Source organism: Ictalurus furcatus, chromosome 15 (assembly GCF_023375685.1).
Source record: "Ictalurus furcatus strain D&B chromosome 15, Billie_1.0, whole genome shotgun sequence".
NCBI classification, from domain to species: Eukaryota; Metazoa; Chordata; class Actinopteri; order Siluriformes; family Ictaluridae; genus Ictalurus; species Ictalurus furcatus.
In genome coordinates this window covers 22,926,452-22,947,488 of record NC_071269.1, presented here as the reverse complement: position 1 = coordinate 22,947,488, position 21,037 = coordinate 22,926,452, and the positions used below count along the sequence as shown (strand labels likewise).

The following is a 21,037-nucleotide window of genomic DNA, read 5'->3' as shown; positions in this document are numbered from 1 at the left end:
GCTGATGTTGATAATAATGACGAAGAAGATGCTGATGTTGATGATAATGATGAAGAAGATGCTGATGTTGATAATAATGATGAAGATGCTGATGTTGATAATGATGAAGAAGATGCTGATGTTGATAATAATGATGAAGAAGATGCTGATGTTGATAATAATGATGAAGAAGATGCTGATGTTGATAATAATGATGAAGAAGATGCTGATGTTGATAATAATGATGAAGATGCTGATGTTGATAATAATGATGAAGAAGATGCTGATGTTGATAATAATGATGAAGAAGATGCTGATGTTGATAATAATGACGAAGAAGATGCTGATGTTGATAATAATGATGAAGAAGATGCTGATGTTGATAATAATGATGAAGATGCTGATGTTGATAATAATGATGAAGAAGATGCTGATGTTGATAATAATGATGAAGAAGATGCTGATGTTGATAATAATGATGAAGAAGATGCTGATGTTGATAATAATGATGAAGATGCTGATGTTGATAATGATGATGAAGAAAATGCTGATGTTGATGATGATGATGAAGAAGATGCTGATGTTGATAATAATGATGAAGAAAATGCTGATGTTGATAATAATGATGAAGAAGATGCTGATGTTGATGATAATGATGAAGAAGATGCTGATGTTGATGATAATGATGAAGAAGATGCTGATGTTGATGATAATGATGAAGAAGATGCTGATGATAATGATGAAGAAAATGCTGATGTTGATAATGATGATGAAGAAGATGCTGATGTTGATAATAATGATGAAGAAGATGCTGATGTTGATAATAATGATGAAGATGCTGATGTTGATAATAATGACGAAGAAAATGCTGATGTTGATAATGATGAAGAAGATGCTGATGTTGATGATAATGATGAAGATGCTGATGATGATAATGACGAAGAAAATGCTGATGTTGATAATGATGATGAAGAAGATGCTGATGTTGATAATAATGATGAAGAAGATGCTGATGTTGATAATAATGATGAAGAAAATGCTGATGTTGATAATAATGATGAAGAAGATGCTGATGTTGATGATAATGATGAAGAAGATGCTGATGTTGATGATAATGATGAAGAAGATGCTGATGTTGATGATAATGATGAAGAAGATGCTGATGATAATGATGAAGAAAATGCTGATGTTGATAATGATGATGAAGAAGATGCTGATGTTGATAATAATGATGAAGAAGATGCTGATGTTGATAATAATGATGAAGATGCTGATGTTGATAATAATGACGAAGAAAATGCTGATGTTGATAATGATGAAGAAGATGCTGATGTTGATGATAATGATGAAGATGCTGATGATGATAATGACGAAGAAAATGCTGATGTTGATAATGATGATGAAGAAGATGCTGATGTTGATAATAATGATGAAGAAGATGCTGATGTTGATAATAATGACGAAGAAAATGCTGATGTTGATAATAATGACGAAGAAAATGCTGATGTTGATAATAATGATGAAGAAGATGCTGATGTTGATAATGATGAAGAAGATGCTTATGTTGATGATAATGACAAAGAAGATGCTGATGTTGATGATAATGTTGAAGAAGATGCTGATGTTGATGATAATGATGAAGAAGATGCTGATGTTGATAAGGATGAAGAAGATGATGATTATGATGATGAAGACTACACCCGTAGTGTTGACTTTGCTGATCAGCCCACATCACTCCCGCATTGTCGAGCAGAGCCTCAGTGGGCGGGGCTTCCCTAGCGCACATCGCGCGCGCCTCCAGCTCGCGCCAGTTGGGAGAGCAGCGCGCGGACTCCCGAGTTTGTCCGTTATGAGGCGGACAGGTCTGTTTGTGTTTCCCCTTTCAGTCCCCAGCTGCTATGAGGAAAGCGGGTGTTTCTCAACTCGCACCTGAGGCTCAGGCCGAATAAAAACACGCTTTTTTTTTTTTTTTAAACAGAAGAACTGTTGTGAAACTTTACCCGGGAGAGACATGGCGTCTATCGGGGACTTCGACCCGCTTAACACCACCGTCCCTGCCACCAAAATAGAAGTGACCGTGTCGTGCAGGTAAGGAGCCCAAGAAATAAACTCTCCTCAGGCTTAACATTTTATGAAGAACATGCATGTAATAATTATATAAAAATAATAAAATATATACTTAGGACGCGTTTTTATCATCAAACCTTTCGCCTCAGAGTCATACTTCACAGGATTGTACTATTTTATATTAAATTCGTATTCCAGTCTAGCATTTGGCCATGAAATGAAAATATGTAAATATATGAAAATAATAGAATATATTTACCACAACATAACAGCATTGAATTTTTCTTTTAAACAACAACAATAATAATGATAATGGGACATGGAATAATTTACAGAAAGCTGAGACATTTTGAGTGAAGAACTTTCTAGAAGAAAAGAATTCTCTCGTGTCAGTTCCCTCGTCTCTTCTAGAAACTTCTCCACGCTCAGATCTCCTGCGTACCTGTCCATTAGTATAATATATATATATATATATATATATATATATATATATATATATATATATATATATATATATATATAACTTCTAAAGGTATTTGTTGTGCATGGATTACGCAGTTAAAGCGTGTACAAACACTACAGCGCTCCACTTAATCCCAGCCCCGAGTATCCTCAACAGGACGCTGTGGTGACGTATGTCCTGTGTGTCCTTCTGTCCGGAATTCTCACCAACTTTCCATCTTTGAGAAAGAAGGAATAGAAGGAAACCCAATCTGGTATCACCCTTAATAAATGGCAGCTCAGCCTACTGATCTCCGCTCTCGCTGTGTTCCTCAGCACCTCCGTCCCGTCTCTGGACAGACACCCGGCCTTTTATCCCGTCCTTAATAATGAATGTGTTGACTGCTGACGCTGATATGTGTTTGCATAAATCCTTAACTTCGCTAGGAGCATTCCCTGATGTCGCAGGGTGGCTCCTTTGATAGGAGAAGCGTGTGCAGCTGCCCAATCGTGCCTGCTGTGTTTCTGGCCGATTGATGTTTGTTGGGATGATACTCGATGCTCAAGTGAGTAAGAAAATAAACAGAGCACGTCGTTCTGCTACACTGTGTAAAAAAAAAAAAAATGTTTACTTGTGCTCGTCATTGAATCGAGATGGTTATCACGGTGCTGTACCTTTAACTGTGTATCAGTTACATGGAGTGAATGTTTAAAACGCATTATAGGTAGAACCGCAATCCCTGAAGTGGCCTGAAATCAAAACAGGTGTTTCAGAGCTTTTTGTACCTGTCCGTTAGGTTACAGAAACTGATATGATAGATATCGCCATCCATTTTAATAGGAACGCTTGTACACGTGATCATTTATGCAGTTCTTCAATCAGTCAATCATGTGGAAGCAGCACAATGCACAATACCATGCAGATACAGGTTAAGAGCTTCAGTTCACACAATGTTCACATCAGAATGGGGGAAAAGTGTGATCGTGGCATGGTTGTTGGTACCAGATGGGCTGGATTGAGTCGTTCAGAAACTGTTGACATGATCTCCTGGGATTTTCTCTAGAGTTTACACAGAATGGTGCGAAAAGACAAAAAAACATCCAATGTGCGGAGGGTCTTGCAGGCTGAAACACCTCGTTGATGAGAGAGATCAGAGGAGAATGACCAGACTGGTTTGAGCTGACAGGAAGTCTATAATAACTCAAATAAGCATCTCAGAACGCACAAACCTTGAGGTGGATGGGCTACAACAGCAGAGAACCAGCTCAGGCTCCACTCCTGTCAGCCAAGAACAAGAATCTGAGGCATTCATGGGTCCAGACTCACCCAAACTGGACAGCTGAAGATTAGAAAAATTTAAAAGAAATCACCTGGTCTTTTTCCAATCAAACTCTAGAGACTCTAGAATCTCTCACCATCTTCAAAAAACAGCTAAAGACCCACCTCTTCCGTGAACACCAAACCAACCCATAAAAAAACTAAACAAAACAAAAAAACTCTGGCACTCTGCTAAATGAATAAATGTAAATGTAAAATCCCAGGAGATCAGCAGTTTTTTTATATACTTCAACCAGCCCACCATGCCACGGTTAAGTCACAGAGATCACACTTTTTCCCCATTCTGATGTTTGATGTGAACATTAACTGGAGCTCTTGACCTGTATCTGCATAATTTTATGCAATGTCTGCTGCTGCCACATGATTGGCTGATTGGATAACTGCATAAATGAGCAGGTGTATAGGTGTTCCTTTTAAAGTGGAAGGTGAGTGTTTACACTGTCTAGGTTTTTCCATTAGTACAAATTATTATTATTATTATTATTATTATTATTTTATCTACCATTCAGGTTTGTCAGATCGCTCATAGTAACGAAAGACGCTCCAGTTCTCGGTCACCATCAGCACCGCTGAAGGTCAGCCATGTCTCAGACATGTAACACTAAAAACACATGGCATCTCGTCGTCTTGGATATTGTCCTCGTTAAAGTGGACAGGAGTGGGTGAAGGTGGCAGTGAGAAATCCTGCACGGCTGAGAGAAAAAAAAGAGGCTCTCGATCTCACTCTTTTCTGTATTAAGCTGTTTCACAAAGCTACTGTTAAGTTTGGTAATTTGAGCAGAGGTTGTGTTAATCATTCAAGCACTTCAACACACTGTCACTCTGACTTCCTGTTTCAAAAGGAAAATATGTCAACATTTGCGGGGGGAAAATCAAGCCGTTTCATGGGGTCTTTAAAGTTGAATTCTGTACCTTAAATGTGCTTTTAATGTGCACTAAATTCCCTTTCCCAGGCGAAAGATACATATTAGACGTAAAAAAATCTTACCCTTGTGGGTACCACTTAGACCTGCATGATTCATCAGATTTTCATCGAGTAGACGGCAGCAATGACAAATGGTTTAAAGGCCCCCTCCCCAAATAATATCCCTGCTTAAATTGCATGACCCATACACAGCACAAGAGCAAACTCTCTTACATTTTGTGTGCACTTCTTCAGAATCCAATCAGAGAACATCCACCAGTGGAACCCGATGTGGTCTTCTATTATTGTAGCCCATCGGCCTCAAGGTGGATGTTTTCTGCTCAGCACGGTTGTAAGCAGTGGTTATCTGAGTTACCGTAGCCTTCTTGTCAGCTTGAACAAGTCTGACCATCCTCCTCTGTCTCTCTCATCAAAAAAAGACGTTTCTGCCCACTAGATGTTTTTTGTTTTTTGCACCATTTTGTGTGAACTCTAGAGATGGTTGTCTCAGACTGTTGTCACAACCATACCACTGTCATGCCAAAGTGACTCAGATCACGTTTCTCTTGATTCTGATGTTTGAAGTGAACGTTAACTGAAGCCCTTGACCTTCATTTGAATGATCTTTTATGCTGCGGCGTGATTGGCTGATCGGATAATTGCATCAGTGAGCATGGGCACAGGTGTTCCTATTAAAGTGGCCAGTAAGTGTATTTATACATTCTCTATAAAATGCATTAATAGTTGTATGTATTTCATTATTAATTCATATCAGGAGTAATATTTCATATTTGTCTTACATTGAGAAATATTACAATGTTGTACCCCAGCGCGATGCAGTCGTAAATAAATAAAAAATGAAGTTCCCATTTTTTATGTATACAATGAAGATTTTTTTTGTTGTTGTTGAAGCTACACTTTTCAGATGAACAGCAACAAACGGTTCACCTACTTAAATTTTGTAATAAAGCTGAAGGGAAGGCTTCACTGCCCACTCAAATTAACACACACACAGTTTTGTACGCAAACAGCTATTTCAGCAGTCTCAAGTCTAATCAGCGCTGATATTCAGATGTCTGGCTAATTTGCAGTCTTTTTGTGCTCCAGTAAATAACATATCATCAAACATAATGCAATCGGTAAGGTTTTCCAAACAACCCCTGGTATAAATATAGACTGTGAATATGAAGTTCTAATTATAGTGATAATTATGGGTTCTTTGTGGTGCCAAATTACTGAAGCACTTCACAAGGGAAGCCAATTCATCAAGCTTGTTTGTAGCTGTCATCACAGGGAGGCCCAGATGCCATCCCACCATCGTGTCACTCAAAACAGGAAGTTTGGAGGAGAATCAGGGATGGACTAAAACAGCTCCAGACCTCTAGCTGGGTCTCTAATAGCGATTTAAAAAATAATAATAATAATAAACACGAAACTTTATGGACAAAATGTTTTGAATAAATTAAGCTGTTCAGCTTCATTGCTGATCTGATGCTGAACTGATGTAACTTGTTTACAAAATCATCGAAACTTGATTCATATTGAAATATTTATATATTTTAAACATGAATATACGCTCACCGAGGACTTTATTAGGAACACTATACTAATACTAGGTAGGGCCTCTTTTTCGCTCTCGAACCCGCCTGAATGCTTCATAGCATGGATTCCACAAGATGTTGGAAACATTCCTTTGAGATTCTGGTCCATGTTGACATGACTGAAAATACACAAGCACTTTATTAGGAACACCTGAACATCTACTCGTTCACTGCATAAAATCATGCAGATACAGGCCAGCAGCTTCGGGTAATGTTCACATCAACCATCAGAAGTAGAAAAAAAAATGTATATAATATAATAATGTACACAACGAGTGTGTTAATATTAAACCTTCATCCATAGCTATTGAAATGTATTGCTGCCGGTGTAGAAAATGAACCAACGCCTACCGACCAATCAGAACCGAGCATTTAACAGCAGCGTGGTAGGAATATAAATACGTACGTTGTTTTGTATGGACAATTCCATGCAAATCGAAGAATAAACATATGTGAGAACAATAAAAATATTATTTTGCCCAATTAAATGTGCTCTAATTGACAAAGTGAATTCGATCAGTTTTCCGTCAGTAACTCTGAAAAGCTCTCAGATGCTAAACTGTTTCAGCAAAGCCATGTTTTTTTAACAGCGGAAATGCCGTTTCGGTTGATTTAAGGGTGAACGACTCAACCATGACGTTATTTTAGTATGTGGAGGTGTGTCTGAGACGGGTAACATCCATAACGCTTAAAGGTCAAGTTAATAACACTAGATTTTCTTCAGTGAGGCGTAGAATAAACATGAACTACTTTATGAAACTGTACTTTCTGTGTATATTTTGGTCTCTTTTATGTTAAATGAAGTTTTCTGCAAATTTTTGTTCGAAATAAATTCATAGCGTTTGGTGAAAAATGTTTGTTTTCCCTAAAATCTCTTGTTTCAAATGCTCTCACGTCCATAACACAAACGTACCACTATATACACTACGTGACCAAAAGTAAGTGGACACCCCTGACCATCACACCCATGTGTAGTTCTTCCAAAAACTGTTTGCACAAAGCTTGACGCACACGTCTGTATGGAATATTTCCCTTCGTTGGAACTATGGGACCTAACCTAAACCTGTTCCGGCATGACGATGCCCCTGTGCACAAAGCGAGCTCCATGAAGACATGGTTTGTCAAGGTTGGAGTGGAAGAACTCGAGTGTCCTGCACAGAGCTCTGACTTCAACCCCACTTGAACACTTTTGGGATGAACTAGAACACTGACCGCACCCCAGACCTCCTCGACATCCCAACATCAGTGTCTGATCTCACTAATGCTCTCGTGTCTGAATGATCACAAATCCCGATAGCCACGCCCCAAAATCTAGTGAAGAGCCTTCCCAGAAGAGTGGAGGTTCTTATAACGGCAAAGGCGATTAAATCCGGACTTATTTACAACATTCTCCTCATAAACGTGTGTTTCCTTTTAGACAAAAAAGCCCTCTCCTACTATTACTGCTCCAACCGACCATGACTAATTCACAGAAAGGTACGAGGCAAATAATAATACTATGAAGAACCTCATGCTACAATTGCAAGGATTGAAGATGCGATCATTTGTGGTGAAACGTCACAGCAGACGTCTCCACAGCCTCCTGTAGCTCATCTGAGCACTCGCAATACAGTTCGCTTTGACCTCAAAAGGAGTGAATGTGTATTCTTCTCCATCCCTCTTCTCTCTCACTCTTCCACCTTACAAATGCTGTCTTCTTCTTTTTTTTTTTTTTTTTTTAGACATCAAGATGGATGCAGTACATCCAGAAAGAGCGTGTTGTTTCTTATTCAACCCTCACAACCCCAAATTATGATACTTGTACAAGTGGAGTTAAAATGAAAGCGTAAACCGGTCTTTCAAGCCCTGACTTTTAAGAAGGCCCCATTTTAAGGCACTTACGCTGCAGTTAGCAAGAAAGCCGTTTGAAAAGCACCAACGCTGCAGCGAGTCTGTAATTACTGTTTACCGATTTTTGAGTGCTTCATTTGTTTTGCCCATTTGTTTTCTTTTCTCTCTCTCTCTCTCTCTCTCTCTCTCTCTCTCTCTAAGTGATCTTTTTCAGACTTGTACTTCTCACACGGAGAAAAACATTAAGCGGAAGAAAGCAGAATTACGACTTACCACTGTGCAGCTGAAATGTTTTTAGTAAATGGAGATACCCAGGAAAAACAAGTCACGATGGGATTTATTGACGCTGCACGTGTTGTACAATTCACGACGTACACAAGCTATTCAAGCTTTCCATGGTCATGGAACCCATGTTTCAGTGACATTAAAAGGATGGCATTTTCGTGGATGTTTTTCTTGCCTCTGTTTGTTAAAATCAGCATTTTCATTTCTGTTTTTTCTTTTTTTTCTTTTTCTGTTCCTGCTCCCATAGAAACCTACTGGATGTGGACACCTTCTCCAAGTCTGATCCAGGTAGGTGTTAATTTTACCAGCTTGGTCACTTGTATTGGTTTGAGAAAACTTTTTAAAATTTTTTTTTTGATAAATACCTTCATCCTCACCCATAGAAATGATACAACATATGCTGGTTGTGGGAGCATTTTCAAGCTCGCAGTTATTAGGTGTGTACAATAACACAAGACCAAAAACCCTATGAGCAGTCAAGTGAATCCTATTATTTCCCGCCTTCCAGTGAGACACACAACCTTGCGGTTATGTAATTAGTATTACCTCAATATCAGTGCTCTTTTAGTTAACAGACATGTCACAGATATGAGAAGCACAGTGTCCTGATGTAATAGTATGCTTGTGGGGGGGGGCGCGACCTAATACATATTCATGTTTCAAGCATAAATATACAAATTATATTCTGACATTTTACTGTTACATGTAAGGTGTTTCAGTGAAAAAAGGACTGAGATACACTATATGGCTAAAAAGTATGCGGACACCTGACCATCACACCCATATATGGGCTTTCCCTAAACTGTTGCGCAGAATTGTAAGAATGTCCTTGTATGCTGTAACAATAACTAAGGGGAACTGGAACTAAGAGGCCCAAACCTTTTCCAGCATGGCGATGTCCCTGTGCACAAAGCGAGCTCCATGAAGACATGGGTTGCCAAGTTTAGTCTGGAAAAACTCGAGTGTCCTGCACAGAGCCCTGACCTCAACTGACCCACTGAACACTGTTAAAATAACAGCAAAAGGTGGACCAACTCAGTGTTAATGCCCATGGTTTTGGAATGGGAACATACTGTATGGGTGTGGTGATCAGGTGTTCAAATACATTTGGCCAAATAGTGTACTTAAGGAGACTTTTGTTACTATGTGGCGATTAGACTAGAAACCCTAGAAACTCTCATTTCTCTTCCCTGGACTGTAAAGAAGCTTTCTTTATTGATTCAAATCAAAACATTAACACAAGCAAGTACATATTTAACATCTGTAACATCTGTATGCCTAAAGGGCATGAGCCTGGATAACTTTTTATGATCTTTTAATGAAGGTACAGCTGCTCTTTTGTTATGTGAATATTGTTGTTGTTGTTGTAGTTGTTGTTGTTGTTGTTTAAATTCATTGGGACATCTCCAAACATTTCTCCAAAATTTTTTTTTTTTTTCCGTAGACCTTGGACTTTTTAATAGTGTTTCGGATCCATGTAAAATTAGAAACGTTAAAAGTAAAAAAAAAAGAAAAAGAAAAAAAAGAGTGATTAAATGCTGCTGTTTGGTGCTGAAACCAATTCACTGGAATCATAAATGTCATATTATCCGGTAATTAAAAGGTCTGACAAGACCAGGCATAATTAATTCCAAAAACAGGAGAAAACGGTAAAGGTGATCCTGTCCGAGTGTCTCAGAGGTGCCTCTTTATTTCACTTATTGATAATACGCTCTTCTAATGTTCGATGCAATTAAATGCCTGACCGATCTCATTTGACTCGTAGTCATTCGTCTTGATTTGATCAATTTAAACCACGTCAGAAGATTTACCAAAGGTCATAAATGAACTGGATTCAAGGAGTCTCTGGTGAAGTTGTTATGTTAAAGAGGTGTGACGGTTTCTCGGTATTTAGGACACATCCACAGGTACAGGTTCAGAACTGTGTATGGAATAAAGGTGCAGAGGAATCCTGACAAATTAGTGTGAGCATCTACTCACAGGCACATCTTTATAAATAAATAAATAAATAAATAATAGCTGTTATTCTGTCATTTAGAAACGTTATCAATTGATTTTTTTCGGCCACGGTGCATTTCTCTTGCTCTTTTTTTTTCTGCTTTGTCTCCTCTGTGTTTTCGTCAATCCCATTGATTGTGAGAGCTAACACTTTTAGTCCTTTTATTTAAATTGTTTGAATAACACTGAGCTACAGAGTATTGTTCCAGATCATATCGAACAAGCTCTTGTTCGTATTGTTTTTAATTGTGTGTGTGTGTGTGTATATATATATATATATGTATATATATATATATATATATATATATATATATATATAAATAATATAAAATCTTTTATACATGAGATCAGTGCTTGACGCGGGCCGGTCCTCACCAGTATACAGTTATGGCACGTCTAAATTTAGTTTTTATGTACTATCATGTTTGTTTGTTTGTTTGTTTTTACTTCACATAAGCTTCGGCTTTACCCATGCTTAGCCACAAACACACCCACAAGTGCAGCATGTGAGTCTGTGATTTTAATGGACTTTACTATGGAGTTTACGCTTCACGTACATACACAAGTAAAAAAAAAAAAAAAAAAAAATCGGCAACAAACGTGGCGCAAAGCACGGGCGAATGTAGCTGCCGTGGACCGAGGCGCTTGTTCAAATATAAACTGCTGCGTGTAAAATAAACTCTGTAGAAATAAAAACATGTCAAAGATGACGTGACATCCAATCAGAATGAGAGTGAGTCAAATGCTCAAACATGCACCGGTAAAGCATGCTGATCTCATGCACTGAATCAGAAACTTTTTTAAATGATTGAACAATCATAACTTTATCTTATAAATATACAGTATAGACAGTAGCTTTCAATCATGCGCAGTGTTGTGTCTTGCAGAGCTTTTCAGTTATTGGTTTGCTAAAATGGTAGTATTCACTAACATGTCAAAAAGGGGTGTACAGGTACTTATTTCTTCACTGCATTCGATTGTTATTCATGCATCGAGATGGAGATTGTATCATCACGGACAGACAGGATCAAAGCTTCACGTTTATCCTCAGTAAATGATCGTAAAGCAAGTATAAAGCCTATATACAGTAATATCATGTTGGATATTTATAGTAAACCTGATGAGTGTACAGGAATGGAAGATTGCGCAGAATATGAAAAGCAAAAATGATCCTGTATGTTTTTATGAGCTTTTAATGAAGGCTCAGCTTTTTTTTTTTTTTTTTTTTGTTATGCAGGTCTTTTGTGGAAATCCGTGCAGATTTAACTACTGACATCTCAAAGGTGTTATTCAACCATGTTGCTAGAGAGTGTGCCTAAAAGATTCACTGGGGTCACTGGAGAAATTGATTGCATGTATGCTGTAACCTGGTGTCCCACTGTCAGACCAAGCAGAGTTTCTAGTTTTCCTCTCAATCAGTCACATTTCATAAATGTGGACACCAGAGCCACTTGGCATCGCCCTTTCTCCCGGCTTCATCTTCATCACAATCAGATAGGTTTGATTTCCTCCATCTGTTCAACGGCCATTTCTGTTTTGTCTCGTGTCTACCACGATCATCCTTTTTTCCCCCCTCTTGTCATCAAGTCCGCTTTAATCGCCGGTGTATCTGTAATTCTGCTCACATTGTTGTGGACTTGACTGCAAAAATAAACATGCTGTCCAGCTTTAATTAGACTCAACCTGCTGAAAGACAAACGTCTAGCCATGGATTCTTGGCTCACATGCATGGCTCAGTAAATAATCTGTTTTTCTCTCTCATTATCTGCAGTTGTTGTCCTATACGTGCAAGGAATTGGGACAAAGGAATGGAGAGAGGTGAGTCTACACGGATATGACATTGCTGACTGAAGTGATGGATATAAACTAACTAAACAGAATAAGACATAGTCTTCAAAAAAGCAACATGTTAATTTTAATATAATATATTTTTCAGTATAAAATAATACTGTTGTATTAACTGTTTTAAATGTAAAAAGTGGTCACAGAAAAACGTCTGGTCTTTTTCCAATCTCGAACTATCCGGATTTATCCTAGGATTCTTGGTGTTTTCCGCTGTTGTAGCCCATCCACGTGAAGGTTTGCGTCGTCTTGTGTGTTCTGAGATGCTTTTCTGTTCACCACAGTCGTAAAGAGTGGCTATCGTAGCCTTCCTATGAGCTCAAACCAGTCTGGCCATTCAGTCTCCTCTGACCTCTTTCATCAACAAGGCATTTCTGCCAGCAGAACTGCAGCTGTCTGGCTGTATTTATTGTGTTTTTATTTTTTTCACATAATTCTGTGTAAACTCTAGAGTCTGTTGTGTTGTAAAAATCCCAGGAGATCAGCAGTCTCAGAAATACTCAAACCAGCCCCTCTGGTGAAAACATTGTCCCCATTCTGATGTTTGACCCGAACCTGAACTTGACCTGCGTGATTTTATGCATCGTGTTGCTGCCACATGATTGGCTGATTGGATAATTGCATAAATTAGCAGATGGACAGGTGTTCCTATTAAAGTGGCTGGTAAGTGTATATAATCCCCCCCTTTTTTTTTTTTTTTTTACAATGTTATCTTGAACAAGTGAGATTTATATTTCTCTCCATGAAATTAGCGCACATCAGTTTGTCACTGTGGACCAATTAACACGTCAATTTATCGAATAAAACACAGTTTGTTTTGCTGCCTGGTGCATTTCTCACACTACTGTTCGGTAAATAGATCAGTTTTTATTTGCTCTCGCTGTTAATGATGTACAGAATGGTGGTTTAGATACTTTTCTGAGGTTTCTGTCTCTGATAATTCAATCAGAGGGTCGTTTTTAACTAATTGTTTTATAGATCTGGTAGGAATAACAGTGTAAACAGTGTTTTCCTGTTTAAAGGGTGAGCAAATGAATTGCTGTTAGTATTTTGCTACAAAGTAGTAGAACAACCCCAAATCGAAATCTCATTTATTAATTAGGGTCTTCCTTGCACGACATGGTTTTGGTAGTTAGATTTAACTTTACTGCAAAATGTTACTGCTGAATTTTAGATCAACAAAAGACAGATAATCGAAAAACATAAGAACAGTTGTGGGGCTGTGCAATATGTAAACTTTATCCAAAATAATAGAAGAAAAGGGTGTAAAATAAATTCTTCTGGATTGAGGTACAGTGAAGATAAGGTAGATGAGAGAAATCTTGGGTTTCTTCTACATTGGAAGCTTTGTACATATTTTATGAAATTTGGCAAAGTGATAGAGCACAGTCTCAGCTACCTTCAGAGAAATTTTGGTGTGCGCCACTCAAGCCCTCAAGCACCAGCAAGGCTAGAGGCTCAATAACTCTGCAGTGCAATATCATAGAAATTCAAATTTCCTCTGATTGGATTTGCTGCCCTTTTGAATTTCTTTTAATCACTCAGCATCAAATGGAGATTCTTGTTTCTCTTGATTCCCTCGAAGCTGCAGAGTCTTCGAGATATGAAGATATGTATGATTTGTCAAACAGGAAGTTGACCATTTAGAATTTTAGAAAAGTTCTCACACAAATTCTCCTGCTTATTTTTCTCATACAAATTTTAACAAGTAACCGTGGAGTTTGGGAGACAGCATCGTGAGACAAACCAAACAAAATGTGTTCCTCAGTTTTCTTTTTGTTTCCTCTAGGGGGTGCTATAATTTACGAATGAGTAAAACTGCTCAAAACTTTCGAACCACTCAACATCCATCCAGTCATTATTCTTTTTTATCTCTTGATTCCTTGTAAGATGCTGAGATTGCGTTATATAAAGAATATGTGATTTGCCAAACAGAAAGTTTTTAAATGTATAAAAAAAAAACTGGGTGTTTTTTTTTCTTTTACAAATTTTGTCTAGTCATCACAAAATGTTGATCACAGCATCATGAAAACCAGTCCAAACAAAACCTGGAACTTTGCTATGCGGAATGTTTCGTCCATAGTGTGCAAACAAATGTGATGGCTAATTCCCCAAAAGCAAGGCTTTAATGTGTTGAAACCAAACTTGTCAAATATATTTACCAACATGACCTCATGTTAGCAAACAAGATTTGAGTTCATTTGGAATTTGGGAGGGCTACTGAAAACAAGAAATGAGGCAATATCTCAGCAACGTCTTGATGTTTTACTTTCAAATTTAGTATATTTGCTTGAAAACACGCACTGATGGTCCTGATGGCTTCTGGTCTTCCTCTATTGCAAAGGGAAGAGGCACGAATGTGCTTGGTCCCCTTAATCGCTGCTTACTGCTATATTGTTTACATATCATCATAGCTTAGTTTTGCAAGCAGCCCTATGACTATGAAACAATCTGAAATTTGCTCAAATATCAGGTCATATCACAACCACAGTCATTTCTGCATCTACTCTTCTGTTTGGATTAAAATCAAAGATGGGAACCATTCAAGAGATTAAAGTTTGTTGGCACAAACTTTTTTGGCAAGTGTGGCTGAAAGCAAATTTTCTAAATGTGTTTATGATAGAGGTGCCTTTTAAAAGAAACGTTTCGTGTATTTTAGCTGTTTATTCAGCTTTCAGTCATGAATACTTTTAGGAAAGTATTTCCCCCAATTGTAGAGTCCTCTAAAGCAGAATATAGCTGATGGGTCACAGTGGATTTGGGCTGATGGGGTGTTGGTTTAAATCTCTTTACTTTGACTAGAGAAATTGTACTCTGTTTTACCTTTATGAAATGGGCTTAACTCAGAGTCATGCCCATTTGCGCAACCTCACAGGCATGTACTGTAAAGTTTGTAAGTTGGGTTTTGGCTTGCAGTCATTGGGGGGGGGGATGACAATTATAGTTAGATTGTTAAAAATAATTTAGCGTTGAATTGGTGGTTTGGACATTATTAAGTGGTTTGTTAAAAGTCAGTGATTGGTGCAATGGATTATGGTTTAAAAAAAGAAAAACCCAGCCATTCTGTCATTACTTTTCCTGTCATTATAGTAGCTGTCTACCGAAGCATTCCTGATTTCAGGATTCGCCTCGGTCTCCTGCTTAATGTTTTTTCTTGCTGACGCCCTCGTTTCGACCTAGATTGCTGTCTCGTCTGAGTTTGTTAAATAAAATATCATTTTACTTTCAATGCATGCAGAGTTGCGCCTGAGTACGCCTGCACATCCTTCCCAATTTCACACCTTTCTTTTAAAATCGGACGCTTGTCCTGAAAAGGCAGACTCAGAGAGGGAGCAGGGGAGGGAGAAAAAAAAAGAAAGAAAGACTGTCCTCAGGGATTTGAAGCCACAGCCAGCATGTCTTTCAGTGCACTCGAGAGAGAGATCTTCCAGCAGGAATCATGAAGTATTCATACTATGCACCTTTCCACACACCCGAATCTACGCACACATCCCTGAGCAGCAACTCTGAAATTTATTTCATTTTAATCACAATGCAGTCTAAAAGCTAGTCCAGACCAGAATGCATTTTTTTCCCCCTACTTACTTTATTTAGTATCAGCAGCACCAGTATTTTAATTTGACTTTAATTTGCGTTGAAGATTAGAAGGCCATAGCTGTCACCGATCCCCAGACCTCTTTCAAAAAGCTGGTAATAGATAGTACGGATAGTGAAGTAGTAGGTGGGATTATGTCTTTTAAGTGGCGACGAGGATGTGGGAGGTGTGAAGAATCAATAGCTTGTTGCTGTGGGTTATCAGAGAAAAGCAGCGAGGATCTGTTGGACGTGTGATGGCAGCCAGCTGCCACACCATCACCGGATCACACTAGGAGAGTCTATTCAGCTTCCTGTCTCATGCTGAGCACAATCTGCTGTTTGGATGTGCTGGCTCCAGGAAGAAAGACCATTAAGTCACTGTCATGCAGTAGTGGGTGATATGACAAAAAGTATCCTCATCATACTTAAAGTTGTTTTTACGATACGTGACATGTGTCATGATATATAGGTTTGCTAAGTGATATGTTTATTTAACAGCCACAAAAAAACCTATTTAGAAAAAAACAAAAAACGTACACAATTTCAACGTTTTACATTTTTAAGATTCAGTAATTTGTTAATTTTTTTTTTTATCCGTTCAGCTGCTTCCAATCAGAGTTTGAAATTGTAATAAAAACACTGACGATACCAATCATATAAAAATAAACAGTGTATTGTAACATTATTTATCACGATGTATATTAATTGCCCAGTCCTACTGTAACTGTCTCAAAGCTCTGTAGCTTGGACTTTGATTTATAAAAGCTATAGGTCTAGTCACCATTTTAAATAAATCTAAAAATAAAAAGTCAGTTTCCCAATAGTGGTTGCTTTATTTATTTGTTTTAGTTACATTTTCTTTTACACTTAGTCCGGTCCAAAAGTCTGTGACCACTGTCTAGAACTTAACACCTTTGAATTATTATAATTATTCATATTATTTAATTATAATATATTACAAGGTACTGACAATTGTGTCCCGTTATCAGTGTTTTTACCGTACAAGAAATCTGTATTTTGTAATCTTTGACTCTTAATAAAATCAGAGCAGGTACTACTTTTTAACAATTTTTATATTTTATATTTTAAGCAAGATATCTGAAGTCATTTATGTTATGAATATTTATCTAAATAGATTTCAGTTTTCTTTACTGATTATACCGTGTCTGTCAGAAATCAGATTAAAGTTGACAAACATAACAGTGATGTCTGTGATGGAACGAGCTGACGGGTCACCCGTCCTTAACCCAGAGGAATCGGCTCAAACGGCTCGAGAGGGAGGACGGTTGTCACAATACGATCCTTTATTCACCTCATTAATAATACCAAATATAGTGTCACAGTATTTGATCCAAAAACAATTTTAAACACATTTAGACAATCAATAGATTGTATTTAAAGCGAACTTAAAATGGATTATACCATGTTATATATTCATAGATTACATTAATAATGTATCCAGAGCTTGTAGCATGTTGCTGTCTTCATTAATCTGTTTATTTTTTAATTTTTTTTTATTTTTTAAAGTTTGGCAGGACCGAAATGATTGAAAACACTCTGAACCCAGACTTTGTGAGGAAATTTGTTTTGGATTACTTCTTTGAGGAGAAGCAGAACCTCCGATTTGACGTGTAAGTGGGCAATATTTATACATTTTATCATTTTGTTATAACAGTGGTACACAGTACATTCCCAGCATTAATTCATAGAAACACTGCCGGTGTTTGTTCAATTCAATACTGTTAGAGTTTAATGAACCTTGTAAGAATCAGTTACTAACACTACACTAATGTATACATGTTCAATCTTGAACGCTGTCAAATTGATCTACTATTTCCTGTTGTTAGAGTACAATAATCCAAGTATAAGATTATTAAACCTATTTCTAGACATTATTAATTTCTCATTTCAAGCTTTAGATTTTCTTATTCTCTTGACAGATACGTTTGCTTCTTTCTAAGAAACACATGCTTAAGATGAGCGAAATGATCTGCCGATAAAACGAGATTATATCAAGCTTGGTATGAGGAAAAATGTCCAGGAATAGGTTTAAGAATCTGAGTTTTGGTGTATTGTGATCCTAAAATAGGAAATACTAGATAAAATTATCCATTAAAATATTGCTATGATGTTTTTTTTGTAGTTGTTTTTGTGGTGCAGGTGTTTGTTAACCCTGTCAGATCTGCTGTTGTGCCACTGGGAAAATCCATTTTTTCCTGATCAAACTCAAAATATCTGTTAAAATAGGAACCAGTGTGATTTTTTTTTTTTTGTCTGTCATCAAACGTCCATGTACATTTGCAGCAAAACATTTTGACATTAAATCTGGTGTACGTTTTGTAAATAGATACATTTCTATAACGGATAGATGGTGTATTATTGATATTGAAAATATGAGGCGGTGAAAAACTTTTAAATATAGGTGTGCAACAATTATTGACACGCCTATGAATTCATATGAGAACAATATATTTGAAGTATATTCCCATTGATATTTTACATTTTTTAGTATACCTGGGTGACTAGGAACAGGAAATTGTTCAACCATGACTTCCTGTTTCACAGGGGTATAAATGTGAGGTAACATAGGCAAAAATTCCCTTAGTCATTCATAACAATGGGTAAGAGCAAGGAATATAGCTGTGATGTGCGGCAGCATTGAAAATGCCCATTTCCACCATCAGGGCAATAATTAAGAAGTTCCAGTCAACTGGAAATGTTATGAATCAACCTAGAATTGGACGTGTGTCTATATCGTCTCAACGCACTGTGAAGAGGATGGTCCAAGGTCCAAAAAAAATCTCCAAGGATCACAGCTGGAGAATAGCAGAAGTTAGTTGTGTCTTGGGGTCAGAAAGTCTCCAAAACTACAATCCGAAGTCACCTACATCACCACAAGTTGTTTGGAAGGGTTTCAAGAAAAAAAAAAGCCAAAAACAAACTCAAGCATCTTCAGTTTGCCAGACACTACTGGAACTTCAAATGGGATCGGGTTCTATGGTCAGATGAAACCAAGATAGAACTTTTTGTCAATAAACACCAGAGGTGGTTTTGTTGCACACAGAGAGGTAGCCATATGGAAAAGTACCTCATGCCCACAGTTAAATATGGTGGTGGCTCTTTAATGTTTTAATGCTGTTTTTCTGCCAGAGGACCTGGACATTTTGTTAGGATACATGGCATCATGGACTCTATCAAATATCAACAGATATTAAATGAAAATCTGACTGCCTCTGCCAGAAAGCTTCAAATGGGCCATGATTGGATCTTCCAGCAGGACAATGATCCAAAACATACATCAAAATCAACAGAAAAATGGTTTACTGACCACAAAATCAAGGTCCTGCCATGACCATCGCAGTCCCCTGACCTGAACCCCATAGAATAGACCTCGAAATGTGAAGGATCTGGAGAGATTCTGTATGGAGGAATGGTCTCAGATCCCTCGCCATGATCAGATCTCAGAACCCTCGCCCTCCAACCTCATCAGGCATTATAGGAGAAGACTCAGAGCTGTTATCTTGGCAAAATGTTGCCCATAATTGTTGCACATCTATATTTAACAAAGGTTTTATTTATTTATTTTTTTGGATAAACCTGTGTTTTGTTTGCAATTGTTTGATATCCATGAGAGAAGAGTATTTTTTTAATCAAAAGGTCAAACAATACAGACAAACTTAATTTTCACAGCCTTCTTTGCTTATATTTACTCACTGTATATATATGTATGTATATGTGTGTATATATATGTGTGTATATATATATATATATATATATATATATATATATATATATATATATATACACACACAATTTTAGATGTTACAGAAAATGTGATAACTTTCTCATACAGAATGTTTAAATACTTTTTTAAAATGTGGAACTACATATTTGACATATGATGTGAATTTATACATTTTAGTATCTTTTGGCTCTGAAGGTTGCAATTATATACGAGTATATATGTTAATATGCATTTTATAAAAGTGATCTTTCAAAACCAAGTGTTTGCTGAATATGGGGATATCTCTGTAGTCTGTAAGCTAGGACTGCGAAAGGGTTAACGTAATTGCTTCTTACTCACTGTTTCTCCAGACTGCCTTATAGAATATAACACGTACTGTCCTCTGTGTTATTGACCAAATGTGTTTTTGTTGTTATTTTATTGTTTGCTTCTGTTCTGTAGTGCTATGATGTGTGTAGATCTCGGTGTATTTTTGTACGGATATAAAAAATATTGCTTTTTTTGAGGGACTAAATGTCATACTTAAATATTTTACAGATATAATGTGGACTCCAGAAGTTCAAACATTTCGAAGCATGTAAGCATATACACTCTACACAATACAGTTGTAGAATAATTCTCAAATATAACACGTCACTCAACGTTTGTGGTGTTATCACTCTGATTTTCTGCTATTCTGGACGTGTTAACAGAAAGTAAGTCATGTCAATGTTATACGTTAATGTTATATCAAAGTTTCGTTCTCATTTTGCATATTATCGTAATTTTTGCCTCTCTCATTCAAATCAACCTGTTTTCTCAACACCAGACACACACGTCTCCTGTTACACTCTGTCATAAATCCTAAGCCGAAGCAAGAACATAAAACAGTCAGTGTTTCAGAGACGATCCCTTTGTTTTGTCTCACCATTTGCTTCTTTTTTGTGCTGTATCTGTCACCGACTCATCAAATCCATTGCTTTTAGGTTGCATCACTTAGGCATCATCTGTGTGTTAATTCTGTGAGGTGAGTGTTTGTATGAGAATGCTTTTATCGTCTAGACAGCGCTGCCACTGTGTATTCTCAGCGACCCATATTACTGTGTAACTGATGAGTGCGTGTCTCTCTCAGTCTTTCCTGGGCCAGACTTTCTGCACTCTGGGAGAGATCATTGGCTCATCTGGAGCTCGTCTGGAGAGGGTGCTGTCGTAAGTTTCCTCCGGTTTTATTCTGGAGCTCAGCTGTAATATTTTTAGACGTTAGAAACAAGGGCTGATATCCTATCCATGCCATAGATTCGAGTTAGACGTGTACATAACCGCTAATATGGTTTTGATTCTGTCCGGATGGCGGATTAATAAACGTTTTTGTTTGTTCAAACAGTTTTTTACAATTTTGTGTCCAAAATCTGCACTCGAACTACGAATCTTATATCAACCTAACCTCAAAG

The 21,037-nt window shown here is 37.4% G+C and overlaps 1 protein-coding gene across 1 annotated transcript in view; it reads left to right on the top strand.

Annotated features, from left to right (window-relative positions):
• The first annotated feature begins 1,473 nt into the window (after nt 1-1,473).
• cpne9 (copine family member IX) overlaps nt 1,474-21,037 on the top strand; it is a 47,823-nt gene continuing 28,259 nt past the window's right edge. Inside the window, exons 1-7 of the mRNA XM_053643351.1 lie at nt 1,474-2,067; nt 8,694-8,734; nt 12,216-12,262; nt 17,390-17,493; nt 20,145-20,184; nt 20,300-20,302; nt 20,719-20,795. Coding sequence (XP_053499326.1) covers nt 1,991-2,067; nt 8,694-8,734; nt 12,216-12,262; nt 17,390-17,493; nt 20,145-20,184; nt 20,300-20,302; nt 20,719-20,795 — 389 coding nt within the window. The 5' untranslated portion in view covers nt 1,474-1,990. The remainder of the gene's footprint in view (nt 2,068-8,693; nt 8,735-12,215; nt 12,263-17,389; nt 17,494-20,144; nt 20,185-20,299; nt 20,303-20,718; nt 20,796-21,037) is intronic.